Here is a 23,067-nt window from a genome sequence, read left to right on the forward strand (position 1 = left end):
TGAGAAATACCATGAGGATTTTAAGTACTACATCCTATTTCCAATATGTTGTACCACTGTCAGAAAATGCCTACCAGTGTCCAAAAACTTTTTTCTGGTGGCTTGTGCTTAGCTCTCAGATCTGGGAATTAAAAAGTCTGTTGCACTAGATTTAGCATTCTCAGCAGCTTGAATTGTGGGACACATCTCGAGAGTCAAATTCTCATATATTCAGATACTCTTCCCTTTGCCTTCCAGCTCTACTTAAAAAACTTTTCTTCTTTTGTTAGTTTTGTTTAGGAAAAAACCTATTCATTTGTCCCATTGAGTTAATTAACTTTTACTAATCAGTGTACTCCAAAGAGAATTAATTTAACCATAAATAATGTTGTGCAGGAAAGAGTTAACATAGCATATTTGAGACTGCTGTCTTTATAAAATCCTGCTTCCAAGACTGGCCTATGCCTAATGTTTGGGAATTTGGCCTTTCTAACATTCCCTAGCTGATAGGGAACCTTCCATAACAATGGGTGGGTGTATGTTCCTAGACTCTACAAACAATGTGATTTTTTGCTAAACAGCGGATTTCCTTTTGGCAGGCTAGAATTTTACACATGCCCTAGGCAGAGGTTGTTTTCATGACCAGCCTCAATAAAAACTTTAAGAACTGAGCTTCTAAACAGCTTCTCAGGCAGGAACATTGCACATACATTACTGCATTTTTATTGCTGGAGAAAAGCTCATGTTCAAATATGTCCTTTCACAGAAGGGGGAGACTATAAGGAAGATGCATGTATGGATCCAGTCTCAGCCTATGTCTTTCTCCCTTACAGTGTATTTTTTTAAACTGTAATAAATATTGGCTGTGAATACTACTATATTCAGAGTCCTATGAGTCTTTGCAAATTACCATATGTGTGCATAATCTTGTGGCCCTGATACAACTATGAACTTTTGAATACTATAAATAATAGATGTAATCATCAAAATGTATACATTTTTTTAAAATAACCATTAAGAGTTTTTAAAACCTTAAATCTCTATATTTTAAATATATAAATAATAGTTGATGTTCACATTCTGGAAAAAAATTTGTTGAAGATGTTTTTTCTATTGTTTGGATTATGTAGAAGGAGATAAATGCTGATTGGAACAAAAGATCAAAGAAACCAAGCTGCTTCTCTGAATCAGGTAAACATCAGCAACAGCTATTAAGTAAATTGTACAGTCTGTTAATTCATTCTTTCAGCTAACATTTATCGAGCTCCAACTTCATGTCAGGTATGATGCTAAATACTAACTAAAGAAAACCCACAGATCTTACTCAGGGCTGTTTACAGTATAGTAAGGAGTTAATCATGTCAATAACCAAAATCCATTATGATAGGCACAGTAAAGTAGATATGTGTACAAATCAAAGGAAATATAGAGAAGACAATGCTTAGGTCTACCTAGGGTTCTCAGAGAAGCCTTTACAGAATAGATAAGCCATACTTAAGACATGAAGGATGAGGATGAATTTTCTATTTTAATTTTAAGGAAATTGACACTTTGTAATGTTAATTGTTCTCTTTCTTCAAATACTTAATGCCTGTTTGTTTAAAAGTTGCCTTGAATGTTGTTTTGTTTTATATATGTGTATGTGTGTTTGTGTGTGTGTTTGTGTGTGTGAGATGTAGGATATATATTAGTTCTATGGTTAGGTTTATTCCTTAGTAACTTTATCATTTTTGCCATTTTAATAAACATTTTTCCACATTGATATACAGGTTAGAGAAAGGTTTTTCCTCTTGTATCCAATTACCTTACGAAAATAAATCTCTGGTTAATTTTAATGGTTTGGCTAATGTCTGTTTTTCCTTAATAAATAATTACATGAGAGATTTTTCTTAAATTCCCCAATTTTTGTACTCATTTTAATATCCTGTCTAAATACAGTTACTGCAACTTCCAATATTACTAGCACGGTAGTTAAAAATATGCTTGTTAAATTCTGGGTTTTACTTGAAATAATTTTATGTTTTACCATTTAGGATTTTTGTTGATTTGGGCAATTATGCTTTGTTATTATAGTAGTTTTTCCTTAGTTGAGAATTATGGCTGAGGATGAAATTATGAATTTCATTTTATGAAATAGAATTATTAATTTTTGAAAAATCTTTTCTAGTACCTTTTTTTTTGTCTTTTTAGGGCCACACCTGCAGCATATGGAGGTTCCCAGTCTAGAAGTCAAATCAGAGCTGTGGCCATAGCCACAGCAATGCCAGATCTCAGCTGTGTCTGCAACCTACACCACAGCTCAAGGCAACACCAGATTCTTAACCCACTTAGCATACAAATATATGTAACCTATGATATAAACAATAAAATAAAATTATCTGCGCTTCAGAAGCCCCCATTCTTTTCTCTCCAAATCAAAACATTGTGCCTCCTTTTTCCTTCTCTTGATTTCTACTACAAAAGATTAGTATTACCTGTTTTTGAACTTTATATAAATGCAATCGATGTATTTTTTTTTATCCTGACTGCTTCTCTCAATATTATGTTTCTGAGATTCATACTATCTTTGTGTGTAGCTATAATTCATTTTAATTGTTGTATAGTATTCCACTTTATGAACATACAATTCATTCTATTTTTGGATATATGGATTTTTCAGATATGAACTGTTGTAAGTAATAAGTTTTGAATGTTATAGTACATTTGTCTGCATATGTGTGTGTTCTATGGATTTGTTACTAAGGATAAAACTGCTGTGCCACTAGGTATGTTTGTATATGTTTGATTTTAGTAGATCATGTTCAAGAGTTTTCTGAAGAGGTCTCACCAATTTAAACTTGTACCAGAAGTTAATGAGAGTTCTTATGGCTTTGTATCCTTCTCAACACTTTATTACAGTCTTCAATTTTAGCCATTCTGGTAGATTGGTATATTATTGAGGACTTAATTAACATTTCTTTTATTAGTAATGAAGTTTCATATCTTTATTGGCCATTTGGATATCCTATTTTGTGAAGTTTCTACTTAAGTCCTTCATCCACTTTTCTATGATATTTCACCTCTGCTTTTTATTAATTTTTAGCAAGGTTTTTTATATTTTACATAATTAATTATTTGTTGTATATAACAGTATAATGTATTTTCATACTATATGCCTTTCCTTTTTTTTTATTATGGCTTTTAAAAAATAGGTTATCATTCAAATTATCTTTTATTTTGCTGAGTTATTTCTGTGTCCTGTGTAAGAAATCTTTTCCTAGCCAGTGTTATGTCCTTCTTGTGCAAAGTGTTATTCTGATAGCAAATATAAGTTATGCAATACAGTATTACCAACTGTAGACCCCATATTATATATTAGATCTTCAGACTTTGTTCATCTTATATCTAAAATTTGACCCCCTTAGAGTTCCACTTGTGGCTCAGTGAGTTAAAAACCTATGAGGATGAGGGTTTGATCCCTAGTCTTGCTCAGTGGGTTAATGATCTAGGATTGCAGCAAATTGCAGCATAAGTCACAGATGTGACTTGAATTCAGTACTGCTGACGCAGTATGGCCATAAAAAGAAAAAATACAGAAAATGTTGACCCTTTTTACCTTATTTCCCAGCCCCTGGAAACCACCATTCTACTATTTCTATATGTTGAACTTTTTTTTTTTTTAAAGATACCACAATAAAAGTGTAATTATGCAGTATTTGTCTTTCTCTGTCTGGTTGATTTCAGTTAGCATAACCTGCCCCTTCAAATTCATCTATGTTTTCACAAATGGGGTGTGTGTGTTTGTGTGTGTGTGATATCTAATATTTTCTTTATGCATTCACTCAACAGACACTGAGATTGTTTCCATACCTTGGTTATTGTAAATAATGCTACAATGAATAGTAGTTCTCTTAAAGCTATCTCTTTAAGTTGCAGATAGTGATTTCATATTTTTGTATATAGACCTGGAAGTGGAGTTGCTGGAGCATGTAGTAGTTCTATCTTTAATTTCTTAAGGAACCTCCATATTGTTTCCCATAATGGCTATACATTCCCAAGAGCAGTGTACAACTGTATCCTTTTACCCACATCCTCATCAGCATTTGTTATCTCTTATATTTTTGATGTATATCCTAATAGGTATGAGATGATGTCTTAGGGTAGTTTGTATTTGCATTTCCCTGATGATTATTGATGTTGAGCGCCTTTTCACATCCCTTGTGGCCATTTATAAGCTTATGTTGGAAAAATGTCTTTGAAGTTTCATGTTCCTGTTGGCCATTTGTTAGTTTAAATTGCAAAAATGTCTATTCAGTTTCTCTGCCTTTTTTTTTTTTTTTTTTTGCTCTTTAGGGCTGCACCCACAGCACATGGAGGTACTCAGGCTAGGGGTCCAATTGGAGCTACGGCTGCCAGCCTATACCACAGGCACAGCAACATTAGATCCCAGCCATATCTGCGACCTACACCACAGCTCATGGTAACGTCTGATCCTTAACCCACTGAGCAAGGGCAAGGATCGAATCTGCAACCTCATGGTTCCAAGTCAGACTCATTTCTGCTGTGCCAGGACAGGAACTCCTCTGCCCATTTTTTAACTGGGTATTTGGGGCTTTTTTACTATAGAATTATATTAGGTATTTTGGATAAATTATCAGGCATGTCATTTGCAAATATTTCATACCATTCCATGGATTTTTTCATTTTGTTGATGGTTTTCTTTACTGTACAAAAGCATTTTCAGTGATCCCACTTATTATCACTTTTTTTTTTTTCCTTTGGATTTGACAGCAAAACAAGCTGTTGCTAAGACCAATGACAAGGAGCTTATTTCCAAAGTTCTCTTCTAGGAGTTTTATAATTTCAGATCTTATGGTCAAGTTTTTAATCTCTTTGGAGTTGAATTTTGTGTATGGTATATTGTAGGGCTCCAATTTCATTCTTTTGTATCTTGTTGTTCAGTTCTCCCAACACCATTTTTTAAAGAGCCTATTCTTTTTTCATTGCATTGCATATTTGTGAATCCTTTATTATAAACTGAATATATATATATGTGTGTGTGTGAGTATGGATTTCTGGTCCTTTACTCTGTCCCATCTGCCTCTGTGTCAGTTTTTATACTAGTACTATGCTGTTTTGATTACTGTACCTTTGTAATATAGTTTGAAATAAAAGTGTAATGCCCCTAGCACTGTTCTTCTTTCTAAAGACTGTGTTGACTATTCAGGGTCTATTATGGTTTAACATACATTCTAGAACTGTTCTATTTTGTGAAAAATACTCTTGGAATTTTGATAGGGACTTGAGTACTATGGACATTTTAACGATATTAATTCTCCCCATCCATTATCATGCAAATTTACCATTTACTTGTATCCATTTATTTGTAACGTCTTCAGTTTCTTCCATCAATGTCTTATAATTTCAGTGTACAAGTTTTTCACCTCCTTTGTTAAATTTATTCCTGAATATGTTACTGTTTTTGATGCTATCTAACTAGGATTATTGTGTTAATTCCCTTTTCTGTTAGTTTGTAATTAATATATAGATATATAACCGATTTTTGGTAACATACTCATTATTTTTACTTTGATTTAGTATCAGAAGATATAGCCTTTAAATCTCTGTATTTCATTCTGGTTGATTTCTTCAAGATTGTCTTCCTTTTCACCTATTTTCTCTTCAGTTATATCTATTTTTATAATTTATTTTATAAATTATATACAGTTTTAAATTCACTTCATATCAATAGTGATTTCTCAGGTTTGATTGGACTTTTTGATACATTCTGTTCCTGCAGTTTCCAATTACTTATCTGTTTAAATATATAAAATGCACATAGTTAATAAATATCTGAAATCTTTGAGGTCTAATTTTAAAGTTAATTTCCTAATAACAGGCATTGTAGTTTGTTTCTTCATAATTGTCTATGTGTGTGTGGCAGGGATGTGGTTGTTATATGTTAGCTTATTTTTGACAGAAATATATCATTCGGAATTTTATATGTTGATAGATCACTATGTAGAAGCTCAAACTGAACTTATTAAATATGTCCAGTTCTGTGAATATCAATTATACTTCAATAAAGCTGTTAAATTTTTTCATATGCTTCTGGCTAGATATCTAGGAGAGCTATAAATACAGGTTCATTTAAAATAATTTCTCAGTTAGAATGAATATGAACCTCAAAGTCATATAAGATGCAGTCTGTGATTATGAATTTTTAGGAGATATTTTTATTTACTCTTCTTCTTTCTGCAACTGACGCCAAGACTTGATTTATCTGTCCTGCTACCTCTGTGGCATGATTTTTTAAAGACAACTCTTTCACCAAGGATGTACCTCTCTGTGTGATCTGGTATAATTTTACAGGCTCTAAGTTTTAATTTCGCATCTTGTTTTAGCCTAATATATGGTTTTAAATACCTGACAGCCCATTAACTTTGCACTTATGGCCAGTGCTCATAGGGCAGGCATCTACTTCAACATGTGCTTAAGTAAAATTCCATATTTTTATTCCCTCCAACTTTTCACTCAAGGATTTCTTTTAACTCTTTAAAAGCCCTACTGTTTTAAGAGGATGGTTTTAATGTTTTATACAAAATTGTAGGAAAAATGTTTTTAGAATATTTTCTCAAGAATACTAATGAAAACCACAGAACAGTCTGATTTTTATTTTGCTTTTAAAATTTTAGAAGAGGAGTTCCCTTGTGGTGCAGAGGGTTGAGGATCCAGCTTTATGACTGCTGTGGTGTGGGTTTGATCCCTGGCTCAGGAACTTCCATATGCCATGAGAGTGGCCAAAGAAAAATTGTAGAGAAGTTAACACAAGCTGAATAAGATAAAAGAGATAATAAGAACTTAAAAAGAGGCAGAGGGGGCTCCAGACAAAGAAAATGGGAAAAACAAGGGCCTAGAGGCATGGAAAACATGATATATTTAAGTCAACAAGTTATTCCATGCCTCTTATTCATAGGATACATATGGAAAGCTAGCCAGAGAAAACACCAGAGACCAAATTAAGAACATCAGGTTGTATGGTATATTTTATGCCTTGCTAAGGAATTTAGACTTCATTGTAGAGTGTCTTTGGAGGCTTTTATTTATTTATTTATTTGTCTTTTTAGGGCCGCACCTGCGGCATATGGAGGTTCCCAGGCTAGGGGTCCAATTGGAGCTGTAGCCACTGGCCTACACCACAGCCACAGCAACATGGGATCCAAGCCGTGTCTGTGACCTACACCACAGCTCATGGCAATGCCAGATCTCCAACCCACTGGGTGAGGCCAGGGATCGAACCGGCAACCTCATGGTTCCTAGTCGGGTTCATTAACCACTGCGCCACAAGGGGAACTCCCGTCTTTGGAGGCTTTTAAACAACACTTTGACAACAGAGAATAAAGACCTATTGCAGGATATTAATTACCATTTTGCAAGTTGTTGGAGAAGGATACAAATTAATTATTCTTTTTTTCTGGTAAATAGGAACTCGGGTTCCTGCCACAGTCCAAGGTATTTTCCCTTCTCGAGTTTTCTCAAATACGTAAGTATCTAAGAAAATTAATGTATAAGTTAACATTCTAATAAGTATATAAGTGCTTTTCAAAAGCAAATAATTACATGGCATCTTTCTTGTAGTTCTACTTAGATTTAGTGAAACTTCTGTATTTTCCAAGTTCTCATCACTAAGCTTAAATTGTAGACAAAGATAATGTTTTTCCCTTTTCCTTCTCTGTTTCTTTATCTCCACTGTGGTTTTTACACTTTCCCTACATTCAGTATTTGTTTGTTTGTTTTTTGTCTTTTTTGGGCCACACCCACGGCATATGGAAGTTCTCAGGCTAGGTGTCAAGTTGGAGATGCAACCGCTGGCCTAAGCCACAGCCACAGCAATGCCAGATCTGAGCCATGTCTGTGACCTACACCGCAACTCATGGCAACACCGTATCCTTAACCCACTGAGGGAGGCCAGGGACTGAACCCGCATCCTCATGGAAACTAGTCAGATTCATTACTGCTGAGCCCCTCAATGGAAACTCCCCTATATTCAGTTTTCTTGCCACTTTCAAGTGTATCCTACTATGATGCCTTTTCTTTTCAGGTAGCTTTCCTGATTCTGCACTTATCTCTTTGCCTTTCTCCCCTTTGAAACATTTACCATTTTCAGATCTTTTGAGATTATTACTTACCTAAGGATGGTAAACTAGTTTGAATTTTTTAAATTTTCAAGCTTTTAATTAGTCATTCCCATCCTAAAGTATATTTTCAGTATAATCCAAAAGAATAGTCTCTAGTGATAGAACTTTCAAGTTTCTGGAGAAGAAATTTGGGAGGCCTGACAGATTTTTATTCTTTAAACTTTGTGTTTGTTTGATGGTTTTATCAACTTTAAAGCAGAGAGACTATCACCTTTAAAAAAATTCAATAACCCAAATAAGGTCCAGGATAGACTTTACAAACCCCAAATTCATATGAAAATGGTTGGGTAAAGTTAAGTGGTATATGGTGCTGATAACATTCATATCAAGCTTTCTGGGAGGAAGGATCTTGACTTTAGGACTGATGAACATCACTTTGACTTAAAGTTCTTAAGATACACAGTACTGTAATATATGCAGAAAGAAGGAAACTGGACAAGTCCAGTTTAAAGAAATAAAACAAGGTAGAAGAGTGGTAATCATTTGTATAAAGTAGCCATTTTTATTTTACTTATTGAATAAAAAAATGCTTATTTGTTGAAAATATAAATGCCTGCCTACCTATAAAAATGGTTAGAGGAAGATCAATATAAAGTTTTAATTACTGCCTCTTCATTTTTCTCCACGCAAGACCACAGAATTACAGAGTCACATGAATCTTTCATGGCAGATATTCTAGATACTGTTTCATTAAAAATCTTAGCTTAGTAAGATGAGTAACTCTATGTATTATCTGGAGTTTCTTCTTCACAACTCCCTCCAAGACTGACAGGGAAAACTACTTTCAGTTGCACCCAACCAGCCTAACGTCACATCAGAATACAAACAAAACACAGCTAACAATACTTTCTGGTCTGACTCTGCCTGTCAAACATATGCCACATTCTTATTTTGACTAAACTCCAGATTTCATTAATGCTTTACTATGGAATCACTACATCTGTTTTACCATTTACCCTATCTCTCCCTCTTTCCTCTGTTGCTTAATTCTGTTTGTTCTAATGTTAATACAAAAGACACAGAGAAAGACTTAATAAAATAGACATAGAAATCCAGGACCAAGAGAATGAAGACAAAGCAAATATGATAGCAATAGGGGTAAACAGTTTCAATAATTAAGCATTGCATTTAGATAATAAATAAATTTATATTGTTGTAATGGAAGATGTAACAGAGTGAAGAAGGCAGTAACTCTACTGCCTTGTAAACTGTGGTCATATATTTGTAGCTTATTTATTGGGCAACACTCTGATAGTTTGGAGGGGGAATGGTATGGTCAAACTAGCATATATGATGGATCACTCCCAACAGAAACATAGAAGAAAAATTGAAGGCAAGAAACTAGGAACCAGTTCTGGAAGTCTCTCTGTGGCCTAAACCAAGGCTTCATTTTGGATTAGAGAGTAGGCCCAAATCCAGAAGACTATAAGCATGAATCTATTTATGTTAAAAGCATAATGCTAGATATTATGCCAGATACCACAAGGAAGAAAACTCTGCCCCTGTGATTGTGGGATGTTGTTTTTCAAAGATATGTTGCTGAGAAAGAGGATGGAAATAGGGTAGGTTAAAACATCAAAAAGCTCATTGTTACTACCTAGATGAACTACTTTTCTTGAACACTGGAATGCTAGAAGTCTTTGGTTAATTTTCAGAGTTCTGACAATTATGAAAAAAATTTACTATGAAAAATATTTACTATAAAATCATGGGAAAAAATTTTGGCCAGTTTACTCATTGCTTTTAAGAAGGAGTAAGTTTTCAGAGCTCCTTACTCTGCCATTTTCACTGATGTCATCCTTTATCTAGTTATTGCAATTGTTTTTTAGTTGTTTTATGTGAGGTTTTTCCAGTTATTTGGTTATTTTTACTCTTTACTCTAGGTTTGGGTCTATATGCATGCCTTTGGGGAAGAAAGTCTATTGGTATCAATCAGACTTCTTGAGTTCCATTTGGTACCAACAGTATAGAGTGAAGAGAATTGAAAAACAACTCTAGGAGAATTAGGTTGTAGAATATCTAAACTATCTAAAGAAATATCAAAATTTAAAAGAATGTCTAAAATATATCTAAAAAGAAAAACCTCTTTGGTTGACCTAAAAAACAGATCCAGAAAAAAATAAAGGAGGCCAGAATATAAAGAACATGTCACCAACATTATCTTTTGTGCTCCAGGTTCCATATTGCAAAAAGGCACTAGCTTTTAGTATGGACTGCTGCTACCAAGCCTGATTTCTGAGCTAAAACAAGTGAGGTTTCCTTTTTCTGCCAAGATTTAGGATATAATTGTCTTACTGTTTCTCATAACTGAGTTTTGAGAAAAATTAAATTTTATAATTAAAGATTAGGCCTAGGAAAAGTGAAAAAGGAGTGTCATTTTCTTTTAAGAAAGTAAGAAGAAGATTAGAAAACTGTGTGCTAGAAACTTATGATTTTAACCATAGTTTTGGAATAGTCATCACGTAATTCCTTACTGCTGTTTGATGAGAGTGTGACTAGGACTATGGGATTTGAAAAGGTAAGTAAAGGATTGTCTGGAATTCCGCTCTGGTCAGATGTCTTGCCACTTCATCCTACCTTTTAGCAAACATAAAGGACAGGTTTACTCTCTCCTTCCAAATCTGTGTCCTTCCCCAGAGAACCACAAGGTAGGCATGGCTCAGAAATAGATTACTTTTTTCCTGTAGCAGCTACAATTCTACTCTGAGTAATATCATGTGGGTTAGTATCAAAGGAGAAGAAGAAATAGATGGTGGGGGGGGTAAACAAAAAAAAGCTTATTCTTTTAAATTTCTGTAGAGTTTTTTCCTAAAAATCTCAGATATAAAGAGAAAAAACTAATTCAATGATTAAAAGTTTTGTAAAAACCTAAATAAATTCTTGACCCTAAATAAAACTAAATCATCAAACTTTCTTTACTTTTACAGACAACAGAACCTTCTAGAAAACTGCTTGCAAGAAAAAGTATGTATCATATAACCCCCGGGTAAAATAGCATGTTAATGACACTCTCAAATGTGTCATAATAGAAAACAAACCTATGAGTCAAATAATGAGTAATCGTCTCTTGATATTAGTCTCCCTCTTTGCACTTTTTTTCTTCCTTAAAGTTTACTTTCAGTTCATTCTTAGATTTTGTAGTAGTCTAAAGTTCTCATCAAAAGATAATTTTTGTCTTTTAGACAGAAATTATCTCATGGGGATAGGCAGGAAGGAGGAGGAAGGGAATTAAGGGACCTAGCCATTAAATAACCCCAAACCCATTCTGTCATGGGAAGCTGTTATACAGCATCATTTTACAGACTCAGCTGATGAATTGAAATGCCTGAATTTGCATCTAGCAGTTTTTGTGAAGGGACCTAGTCACCTAAGGTCACATAAAAAGGTACCTGGTTACCTGTGGGTTGAGACTTGAAACAGTTGGATAAGAAAGTATACTTATAAGGCTCAACTCTGGGTCTTACCAGTGAGGAAAGAGCCTTCTTTTTTTTTTTTTTTACAGTTGATTTATAATGTTCTGTCAATTTCTTCTGTACAGCCAAATGTCCCAGTCATAAATGTATATATACATTTTTCTCACATTATCCTCCATCATGTTCCGTCACAACTGACTAGGTATATTTCCCAGTGCTATACAGCAGGATCTCATTGCTTATCCACTCCAAATGCAATAGTTTGCATCCACTAACCCCAAATTCCCAGTCCATCCCACTCCCTCCTCCTCCCCCTTGGCAACCACAATCTGTTCTCCATGTCCATGAGTTTGTTTCTTTTCTGTAGATAGGTTCATTTGTGTGCTAGATTCCAGACATAAGTAATATCAGGTGGTATTTGTCTTTCTCTTTCTGACTCAACTTCACTTAGTATGACAGTCTCTAGTTCTTTCCATGTTGCTGCAAGTGGCATTATTTTTTCTTTTTTATGGCTGAGTAGTATTCCATTGTGTGTATATACCACATTGTCTTAATCCATTCATCTGTCAGTGGACATTTAGGTTGTTTCCATGTCTTGGCTATTGTGAATAGTAACAATTTAAAATAGACTATTACTTTATTATAGGCAAGAAGATTTTTGTAAGCACAAAATATATTTTCCATACATAAATATAGGTATACAGAAACACATAAATTCTGTTTTTACTATAGAGATTAAATATCTAGGATAGCACCATTGACCACTAAGGAAACAGTCATTCAAATCTTGTCCCTAAGTTTTTACTTCTGGCTCAAAATGAGGAATTCTGCCACACCTCCCCTTGCTTATCCCTCCTGACTCTTTGAGACCCAGTTCTAGATTACCCTTGTTTTCTATCTAAACTCATTTTTTCCTTCAGTACATCACCTTTTCTCAGCCTTCCCAAGACAGTTTACACTGATACATTTTTTGGTAGATACAAAGCCATTCAATCTCCAAAAAGCATGGACTTTTGGGGTTACCTATCAAATAATAATTAACAGTTAGCTGTAGTCATTTCCATATATACAGATCACAGGCACATCCCTGCAGGGGAAGGGGGAGAAGAGATGGTGTCTTTTTCATCTTTACATCTTAGCTAGACAGATGTCTCTGAGGCACCTAGATGTTTTGACTGCACCTGTTTTAGGAATTGGTTAGAAATAATCTGGTTCTATTTAAAGTCATTTTGCTGGATTGTAGACATGTTTCTTCTTGTCAAAATATGCGCATATAATGTGCCTAGAGAGCAATTTGGTGATTTTTTTTTCCTTTCTCTTTTCTTTTCTTTTTTCTTTAACCAAAAATCCATTTATCCAAGAAATAAATGTTGGAAACAAAACAAAAAACTTCTGCAGGAATGAGAGTCAAGTGGAAACTTACACACAAAAATATTTTGCTGTGGTGCATAATAAACCAACTTGAAGTAATTAACTTGAATTTCTAAATAGATTGTTTACTGTGTTCTCTGTATAACCATGATGGTATCAAGCTATATATACATTGTTTGACATACCAAATCAAATATTACCATCTGTCCCAGAATAGAGCAAGTTGTTACATGATTTTCTTTCCATTCCTGCTTGCCTCCTTTCCAGGTAACTTCTGAAGAACTGAATAGTATAATTCAGAATATAATGACCTGGGTTGTGGCTACAGTGACCAGTATATTGTACCCAGCCATCACAAAGTATGAAGAAAGATTGAAAAATAATGCATACCCAGTGTCTGATGACTCTGTCCTTTCTTCAGAGAGTTCAAGTTTCTGTAGCACATGCAGTGAAGAGTTTACATATAGAAGCTACACATCTGCAACAACTAAAACATTTCAGAGAGAGCCCTGCGCATTTGCAGTTGACATATCAGTAAGGCAACCAACCACACCTCTAAGACCACCATCTGCCCATGTGGAAAAAACAGTTGTGGGAAACACATACCACATTAATGGACAATCTGTAACCTCTGAGCTCAAATATAATAAAACAAGCATGATATACACATACCCTAAGATCAGAAGTTGTAAATCTGACAGTCACCTTCTAGCAGCACTTGAAACAGGCACAAAAAAATCAAAGGATGCCACCACTGAAACAGATGGCTTAGCAAGTCCATTGTTTTCTGATCAAAAAGCAAAAGCCATGAGTGAAATGAAGAGTTTAAAGAATGTTTTGGTTAACTTTAAGTGTCACTTAAAAGGGGAAACTGAATTGATTTTGGAAAGCATTTTTCAAGAAATAATGTCTGATTTAACACAGGCCATTCCCTCTATTTCTTCTGTTACTGCTGAAGTTTTTGTTGACCAAAGTGAGCCTGAAAAAGGAGACTTGGTTTCCAACATTGATATCTGCTCAGTTGCTTCAGAGATTGTGGAAAATATGCTTGAGAAGCTACAGTCTGCAGTTGAAAAAAAATGTGTCCAGATATTTTCACAAGAAGATTTGTCAGTCAACATTAACCCAAGCTTAACACCTAGTGGAGAATCTCTCACTCCATCATATGAAAAACCTTTAGTAGCTTCATTTCCTCAAACTGTGGAACCCATGTGCGATATTGCAGAGGATATGGTGCATGCCATTTTAGAAAAGCTCATGACCCTCACATCTTGTAAGCAAAATGAACTTCCTCATCTTGAAGATGCAACTAAACTTTCCGGTCAGCAACATATGACAGACCCAGCATATATGCTCCTTAAGAAAGCCAACAAAAAGAAAGGTAGTCCTGCACTTGATTCAGCTAATTTAATTGTTAAGGAAGAAATAAAAAAAGTAATGTCAAATATTTTTTCCCAGTCCTCTTTGGTTGGCTACATAGAAGAAGCCATCAGCACTATACTAGGATATGTACAAACTGAACTTAATAATGAGAGACTTATTGCATCCGAACAAACAGTAGTACTCCTTCAGCTACTCGATGATATCTTTACTCAGCTACATCTGGAACCAGTAAAAGCAAGTGATCAAAAATCTAGACACTCTAGACTGAGAAATAATTCTGACACTGAAGGAAAGTACAGACTCACTGGCACTAGATTATCTAATGGTCCTAGGTCTGTAAAACCATTTCCACCTGTTAATGTTCCTGGCACGGTCCTTTATTCTGAAGATGATAATGAAGAAATAGACAAAATTGTGGAAAATGTGCTTGATTCATTTTTCAAAGATGAGAAAGCAAAATCACAAGAACGGGTTCCTGATCATTGGTTTATAAAAGGAAACACTTGTGTTGAATATAAAAGAAATAGCAAACCACCTACAAAGCCCACTTCTCCAAGAAGCAAAGTTTTATTTCATGATCAAAGTTTAAAGACAGAGCTACCATCTCTTAAGAATAAAAAAAATTTTAAGGAAAAGCACTGTTTGAATGAAGACATTCTGTTTTTCAGCCAAGATCAAAAGCATCAAATACATAAGGCTTCAGAAAATATAGTTAAAAGCATTTTAACAGAAATGCTCAAGGACATATATCCTGTTGCTCCTGGTCACTTAGACAATAAAGCTGGCAAAGAAGCTTCAGTTCTTGTTTCAGAAAAACCTCAAGGACTGTCACATCAAGAATGGATGGACCAGATGTTTTCTGTATCAGAAATTAGTGCAGTGGCTCAAGAAATAACAGATGCTGTGTTAAATATACTTCATAAGGCAAGCTGCATTCCCAGTACCACCAAAACTTCCATTTCATCATCAGTTCATCAAACTTCTCTAGAGAATTCTGACACTCTCCATATGGTCAAAGAAGCACGAAATAAAAAGCCATTAAAAATATGGTTCGACAGTGAAAAGAAAATGAAATATTTATCTTCGCTTGATGTAAATCCTGCAAAGCCTTCCATGTTAAAATCTGAAGAAAGTGAACCCAAACCTGTAGATGACATTACTAATAACATCGTTAATACAGTTTTTAAAAGGCTGAAGTCATTTGTTTGTCCAAAATTGAAAATTGGCTTCAAACCTTCACTCGCAGATCAATCTTCATTACAGTCTCAGCTTAGTGCTTATACAACTAAAGTGGTAAACATTGTTTTGCATGCTATCCAGAATGAACTGGAACCCAGTGAGAAAAACCAAAATCTTAGGGAAGCAGACCATACCAAATCTCTTACAGGTAAAGGATCTTTTGCTGACAATGATACGTTAGAATCTCTTGTCTCAAATCTCAGTGATGACAATATGGCATCTCCATTATTAGCTTGTATTTGTGAAATGCTGTTAAGTGGACATTCAGATCAAAGCAGTATGTCACTTCCTTCGGATAGCCCAAAGCCTACGACTTCCCATGGATCTGATAATGTTGATAAGCAGAACATTTTGCCAAGTAGGCAGGATAAAAAATCTTTTTACAAAATTTTTGCTACTCCATGTGCTCTCCATAGTGTCTGCAATGGAAAAGATCTCAAGGAGAAATCCAGATTGCAAGTGTTAGATAACATTGGGGAAACACTATTTGAAATGTTATGCAAGCTCATAGGGGCCCACCCTCACTGTCAGCCATCTTGTAGTAAGCTAAGCAGTGAGAAGATGGATGAAAATCAGCAAACAGCCACTGAATTGCAGTCTAATATTCAGCTCATTTCCACAGCAATTTTAGAATATATCCTTGCAAAATTATGTAGTGCTGACATGGATACTAGTCTTGTAAGTTCTGGATTTAAAGCTGTCTCAGAGTCTCTTGATATTGACAGCCTATCATTTACTTCAGTTATTGAGGAAATGGCCAAATGCACTGACATAATCTCCAGCATAGTTTCCAGGATGGTTCAGGAGGATAATAAAGAGACAACCAAGAGCAAGGGAAAAACTATTGCACCTATGTCATCCAAAACAGAGTGCACAAAAGAAATGCATTCAAATAAACTGAAATCTTTGGCCTCAGATATCCTTAATACGGTTTTTGCTAAATTAGAAGGGTTTGCCAATGGAAATTTAGAAACTCTGGGTTCTATTAATGATAAAAATGAAAGAAATAAGGTGGGCTTAGAATGTGAAAGTCCCAATGTTTTCACAGACACACTTGAAGAACTACTGCAGTCAGCTTTATATACACAAGCAAAGAAGGTATCGAGTACTGTTTTGAAAGCTATTCAAACAGAATTAAATATGAACTCATTAGATTTGAAGACAAGTATGAGAATCCCACCACCTGAGAAACAAATGCTTGAGAATATAGTCAATTTAATTTTAGATGCAGTATCCTTAGATGTGCTTGGTGAAACTGAATCTGAAGAGAGAGGCATTGAAACTTATCGATACAGACCAACCTATGGAAATTTTCTTCCTGGTGGAGCTGAATCAGATTCATTCCTAGAAGATGCTGGAAATACAGAGAAAGAATTCATTGGAGATAGACCAGCACTAAGAGAAGAAACTAAGTTAGATTCTCTTCAACAGTGTGGTCTAGAAAGAACCTTAAACGAAATTGAAGTGAAACTCAAAGAACCACAGAAATCTCCAGTTGTTCCCATTATAAGAACTATTCTGAATGAAATTTTTCAAAGTGCTTTGGTCAGTCAATTAAATGCACTTTCACTCTCCCACTCTAATTTAAGTGGCATCCCTCACAATGCTGATGACCCAGTTGCTCAAACATCTGTTCAATTTATAGACAAAATGATAGTGTCTGAAGCAGATGTAACCATAGTGGCAGAGGATGTTGTTAGAACTGTATTTCATAAACTTTACTCAGCTGCTTTGACAGAAAGAAATGCAAGTGAAAATAGGTATAAAACTGTCACCTTTTCAGCAAATGTTTCTTTTCATGAGCATGCCTGTAAAGGAGGAAAGCCCTCCCTTACTGTGCCAGATGAAAATTCATACACTCTTCGGTCCAGATTCAATGTTGACCAACAGGCAAAAGTAAACGTAGTTGAAGATATTGTACAAGCAGTATTAACAAGTTTAGAAACTTTTGCTACTTCCAAAGTAAAATCTCTCTTTTATCCCCAAATTGACTTCACAGTTCCAATGGCTTTACCTATTCAGCAGGATAAGAGTACATTAAACAAAGCATTATTGGCCAAAGATTTGCATTCTGATGATCAATTTTCCTGTTGCTCAGTGGATCATATTATGTCAGAAAAAAACAATTCATTATGTCAGCCCTCTTTGAATAAACTAAATACATATGCAACAGAAGTGGCCAGAAAAATATTACAAGGAATCAAACGTGAATTAGATAAGGAGAGGGAATGTCCTTTCTTAACTCATAACATTGTGGTTTCTGAAAGTATTGCAAGTCAGGTTGTTAATGCAGTGTTAGATATTGTGTCATCTAAAGTAAAATGTGGCAAAAACAATTCCGACAAAGAGACTGAATCAGATCAGCAAGAAGGTATTATTGAACAGCTATTTAATAAAAGTGAGTATCGAAAAGTACTTCAGTTTCAAATACGAGATACCGTTGAAAGTATCTTATGTGATATTTATGAAAAAAGACTGTATCAGAATAATCTCTCATTTGCCAAACCCACTTTGAAAGGCAGCTTAGCTGGTAAACATGGCAGAACAAATTCTGAAATGCTCATTGAGGCTGCAAGTAAAATTCTTCCAAAACTTTCAGTTCCTAAATCAGATGTTATTTTGATATCCAATGATATAGTAGATATTGTTCTTCATAATCTCAGTTCTGCTGTCATACTTGGCGTAAATGCAAAGGATTCTAATTCTGCAAGATTACCCCTGACTTTTTGTGATATGTTTTCAAAAGTAGAACATCAACAGCCTCTTCTTACGGGGTCAAAAAGTGAAAGAAAAACAGAATATGTTTCATCTTCAAAAAATCTGAAATCTTTTTATGCTAATGATAGTCAGATAACTGTAATAGAGAAAGAAGACCCCAAGAGATCTGTTCCTGATCCATGTGAGGAACATGCTGACTTCATCACTAAAACTATTTTCAATCGGTTGGAATCATTTGCCACCGAAAGAATAGATTCATTAATTACTCTTGCTTTCCAGCCTAAAGAAAAGCCATTTGTGAACACAGAACTTGAAAATTCTAAACAAGATGACAGCATCTTTCATCCGTCACGCCAGGTGGAATCAAATGTAAATATATTGAAAATCACAACTGAAACTATTCTCTGCCAAGAACTCACAGATTCCACTTTTGCCAGTTACAGAGAAAAACTTGGTTCCACAGTTCATCTATCACAAACTGGTCTTAAGGAATATGCTGACATCATTGCCACTGCCGTTTTGAAACTTATTAAAAATGACTTAGACCACAAAATCCAAAAGATGCACTCGTATCCAAACAATGTATTATTCCAAGAAATCATCATTGTGAATGAAACTGTCAATAGTATCTTAAAGACTTTATATGACAAAAGATCTGTAAAGGAAATTAATTTTTACCCAAAAGACAATCCTAACTTAGTTTCACAACTAACCATGTCAGATGAAATATTGCTGGGACAAGCAGCTCAAGGAAAAAAACACCAAACTGTCTCTCTTTTCAAAGTATCCATTAGAACAAAACCAAATGGCATTGGAAAGGGAAGGCCAAAAAATTGTTTTGGAAGAAATATTTATGAGAAATAAAGAATCAAAACAAAAAGAAAGAACTGCATTATTCAGTGCAGTGGAAGAAGTTTTAAATAAAGTGCATCAAAGAACAATGGAAATCATAGGCCATTTGCCTTCATTTAATGCAATCCCCAACTCTGTATCTAGTTCTAAAATCAAAACAGCAGACATAACACAGAAAAACTTCTTTCAATCACATATTAACAGTGTTGCAAATGATATAATTGAAAGTGTTTTGGGAAAAATGTACTCTGTGGTTGTGACATCATTATATGAAAGTAATAAAGTAGAAACAGCTGACAAAAATGATATTTTACCAAAGAAATCATCATGCATCAGAGAAACTAAACAAGAAGGAATAGGAAGATATGTGCTACCTCAGATTTATCCTTGTGCAGGAAGTCAAAATGTCTCTCTAACAGAAAAAACTTTTTTACGATATTCACTATTACAAGTAGGGAAGGATTTAGTCCAAATGGTTCTCAATAAGATCACAAATTTTGCCTCGCTTTATCTAGAAGAGACCTTGTCCTATGAAGGCTGTTCTGATGAGTTGCAACCTGTAAGGCTACACAGTTCTGAACTGAGCCCTAAGGGCAGCCCCAAGCTGCCAAGTTTTAAGACAAGTCTAAAAGCAAAATCAAAAGTTACTCCTTTGCCTAAATTTAGAACAAAAGCACATCTAGGACGTAGTCATGCTGTTAAGACCAAAAGCAAGACCAAATTAGGCCCTGGAGAGAAGACTCCAAAAGAGAGCTGGTCCAAGACTTCCAGTGGGCTACCACACATCCTATCCATGGGAGATGCCAAAAACTTACTGGAAATGAAATTGCCTACTATAGAACTAAAAATTTATTCTAAGGATATAGTAAGAAATATCCTGAAAACAACCCTTAAAGAATTTGAAAAGGTGAAGCAAACTAGATCATTGGTAAATGACAAAGCTTTACCATCTGATCAAATCATGGCAGCAAATAAAATACTTAATACTGTTTTACAAGGATTATATACTGCAAATAACCTCAATTTGGCTAATCCTATCAAATTCTCACATCTGGATGATCCCAAATTTTCACAGGGAAATATAGGTACAGAGTCTTTTGCCAAACCACAAGCATGTTTTTACTTGGAAAATGTTTCTTCACAGTTAGAACAGATTTTTCCTAAAGAAGGCATATTTAAAAAAATGTTTGACAAATGGCAAGCAGAATCAAATGACATGGAAAATGAAAAATGTAAGCTATTGATGATAGCTGAAAATGTTTTGACTGAAATTTCAATAAAGGCAAAAGAATTAGAATATTCTCTTTCACTTTTAAACTTGCCATATCTTGAGGACTGTGGGGGCAGATTTAATAGTTGTTTCAAAGGAGTTTCTTCCAGAGCTGAAGACACCAAGGCACAAATTAGTATGTTTGTAAGGGAAATTGTTGAAATGTTATTTGAAAAATTACAGTTGTGCTTTTTGTCCCAGATGCCCACACCACATAGTAAAGAAATTCCAGCAAATAGGAAGGAACAAATTACTACTAAAAGTAAACATGGTTTTCCAACTGAGGACATCCTCAGCAATGTACCGATGTATGATACTAAGACCAAACACCAAAGTTCTTTGGGCTCTGGCAATCAGATTGTTCGAGAAATTGTAGAAAGGGTTTTGGACATGTTAGAGTCATTTGTAGACTTACAGTTTAAACATATTTCTAAATATGAGTTTTCTGAAATAGTGAAAACACCTATGGAAAATCTTTTTCCTGTCCAACAGAGACTACTAAGCAAAAAGATGTTGCCCAAATTACAACCACTGAAAAAATTTGCCAGTAAGTCCAAGTCAAGCACTGTTATTTCCACGGACAATGTACAGAATATCCTTCTACAGGTTCATTCGTTCCATTCAGAATTACTTACATATGCTATTAATATTGTCAGTGACATGTTTGGTATAATTAAGAACAAACTAGACAGAGAAATAAGCCAAGCAGGGCCATCTTCAGTTAGCATGAAAGAGAACATTGCAGCAAGTGAGATCATTGACACACTGATGTACCAGTGTACTCATTTCAACGCATCTCTGATGAAAAACCTCCCAAACCAAAGTTTCTTCCAAGGAGCAGAAAATACCTACATTGTTAATCAGGTTGAATTAGCAACTAATATGAAAATGTCCACATCAGAGTTAAAGGAAGTAAGTTCTGGGACTAATCCTCCACAAATAAGTGTTCCTGATTTGCAGTTTTATTCAGAAGAAGATATGAGAAAAAATTTACCCTCATATGCCAGAACCTGTGTAGAAGACACAATGGAAAGGCTTGATTTAGAAAATATACCATCATGCTCTAAAAACAAAGTACAAGACTTTAACCCAAGGGGATATAATTTGGGCTATTTTGATCAAGCTATGAAGGAAAATAGCTCACTCCCTGAAGGCAGTATCCTACAGAAACTATTAAAGAAAGCAAATGAATCCATAAAAACATCATTAAAGCAAGTCATGTCATTCATAGAAATGAGAAAAGTTGAAAACCCAAGAGTGTTTCATTATGAGATCACCAAACCAGTTGCTAAGCCAAACCAAATTCAGACAGCCGTTTCTCCACTAAAAATTTGTTTAGCTGCTGAAAATATCGTCAGTACTGTGCTGTCAAGCTATGGCTTTCCAAGTCAACCACACATTAATGAAAGCACAGAAACAATGAAACCATTTTTCTTACCCAGGCAAAAGCCTTTGTCTGCATTATCTGGAGGACAAAAGAATGAGGAGAAAAGTCTGCTCAGAGTGTGGGATAAAATAATCAGCTACATACCTGAAGAGGAAAACAAAAAAACTAAAGCCAGCAGGGGAGATTTTTCTTTATTGCAAAAGTGGGAAAATAAGAGTTACCTGAAGATAAAGACTCTGAAGGAACTTGAAGTCATGGCTTTTGCTGATCATGAACTGGGTCCAAATGAAATTCATTTGATAGCAAGACATGTCGCCACATCTGTGGTCACATATTTCAAGAACTTTGAAACCACAGGTAAGCAACAGATAACCTACTTTAAAAGTGGACATACTTTAGGAAAATTCAAATATATTTAAAAGATCTTCTGTCCATGAATCTGCATTTATTTATTTTTTCTGAAAATAGCCTTAGATTTAGGGTATTTAATTACTTACTAATTACATATTAATTACTTCTTAACCTATCGGGATAGTTAAAAAAAAATTCAAATGGTTTGAATCCAAAAGGACTGTTGCTCAGTTTTCCATGTCTGCAGTTGAGAGAATGTGACTGTTTTAAAGCAGAGAACTTTGGTTGAATATGAGGTATGAAAAAAAGTTTTTAAAGTTCTCATGCATGACTTCTTTATAATCATATCAGATGTACAGGTAACTGATTGAAGGTTAGTGATTGAACTTTTTAAGGTGTACAACTGAATTCTTTGCTATTATTAGCTGCAGTTTTTAAGAACAGTAGTGATAAAACATCTTATTGTGTATTCTAATATTGTTAAATTCTTTTTAGGTGTAATACTCTAAACAGATCTTTACAAAGACATTTTCACTCTCTTTTTAAAAATGTTTATCTGTATATATTAGGTTGAAGCATATGTGACAGCCAGTTTTATATGCCAAAACCTTGAAATGGATCAGTAATTCCAGTTACCAATAATTAGTTGCTACTTTACTAGTCCAGATACATCACTCGCCCATAGTTTAAAAAGAAAAACATACTACTAGTTATATCCATCTGCACAATGAGGCCATTTCTTGTACTTAAAACTGCTATTCTTCCAAGGTGGGCACTGGTATGTGTGCACTTACAAGCTTACAAGTAGACTTTCTACAGGCATAGCCTAAACGAGAGAAGGCCCATGATTCCATCCCATTGGTATTTGGCTCTTTCTATCATATCTATTCTCTATTCCCAGACATGTCCAAGGCCTTCTAGTGATTT

General features: G+C 34.8%; 1 protein-coding gene across 1 annotated transcript in view; it reads left to right on the top strand.

The window, feature by feature from the left end:
* Positions 1-23,067, top strand: part of FSIP2 (fibrous sheath interacting protein 2) — a 96,528-nt gene that overhangs the window by 41,249 nt on the left and 32,212 nt on the right. Inside the window, 6 exon segments of the mRNA XM_047773028.1 lie at positions 1,110-1,170; positions 7,444-7,501; positions 11,084-11,120; positions 13,208-19,021; positions 19,023-19,657; positions 19,706-22,146. Coding sequence (XP_047628984.1) covers positions 1,110-1,170; positions 7,444-7,501; positions 11,084-11,120; positions 13,208-19,021; positions 19,023-19,657; positions 19,706-22,146 — 9,046 coding nt within the window.

This window comes from Phacochoerus africanus, chromosome 3 (assembly GCF_016906955.1).
Source record: "Phacochoerus africanus isolate WHEZ1 chromosome 3, ROS_Pafr_v1, whole genome shotgun sequence".
Lineage (NCBI taxonomy): Eukaryota > Metazoa > Chordata > Mammalia > Artiodactyla > Suidae > Phacochoerus > Phacochoerus africanus.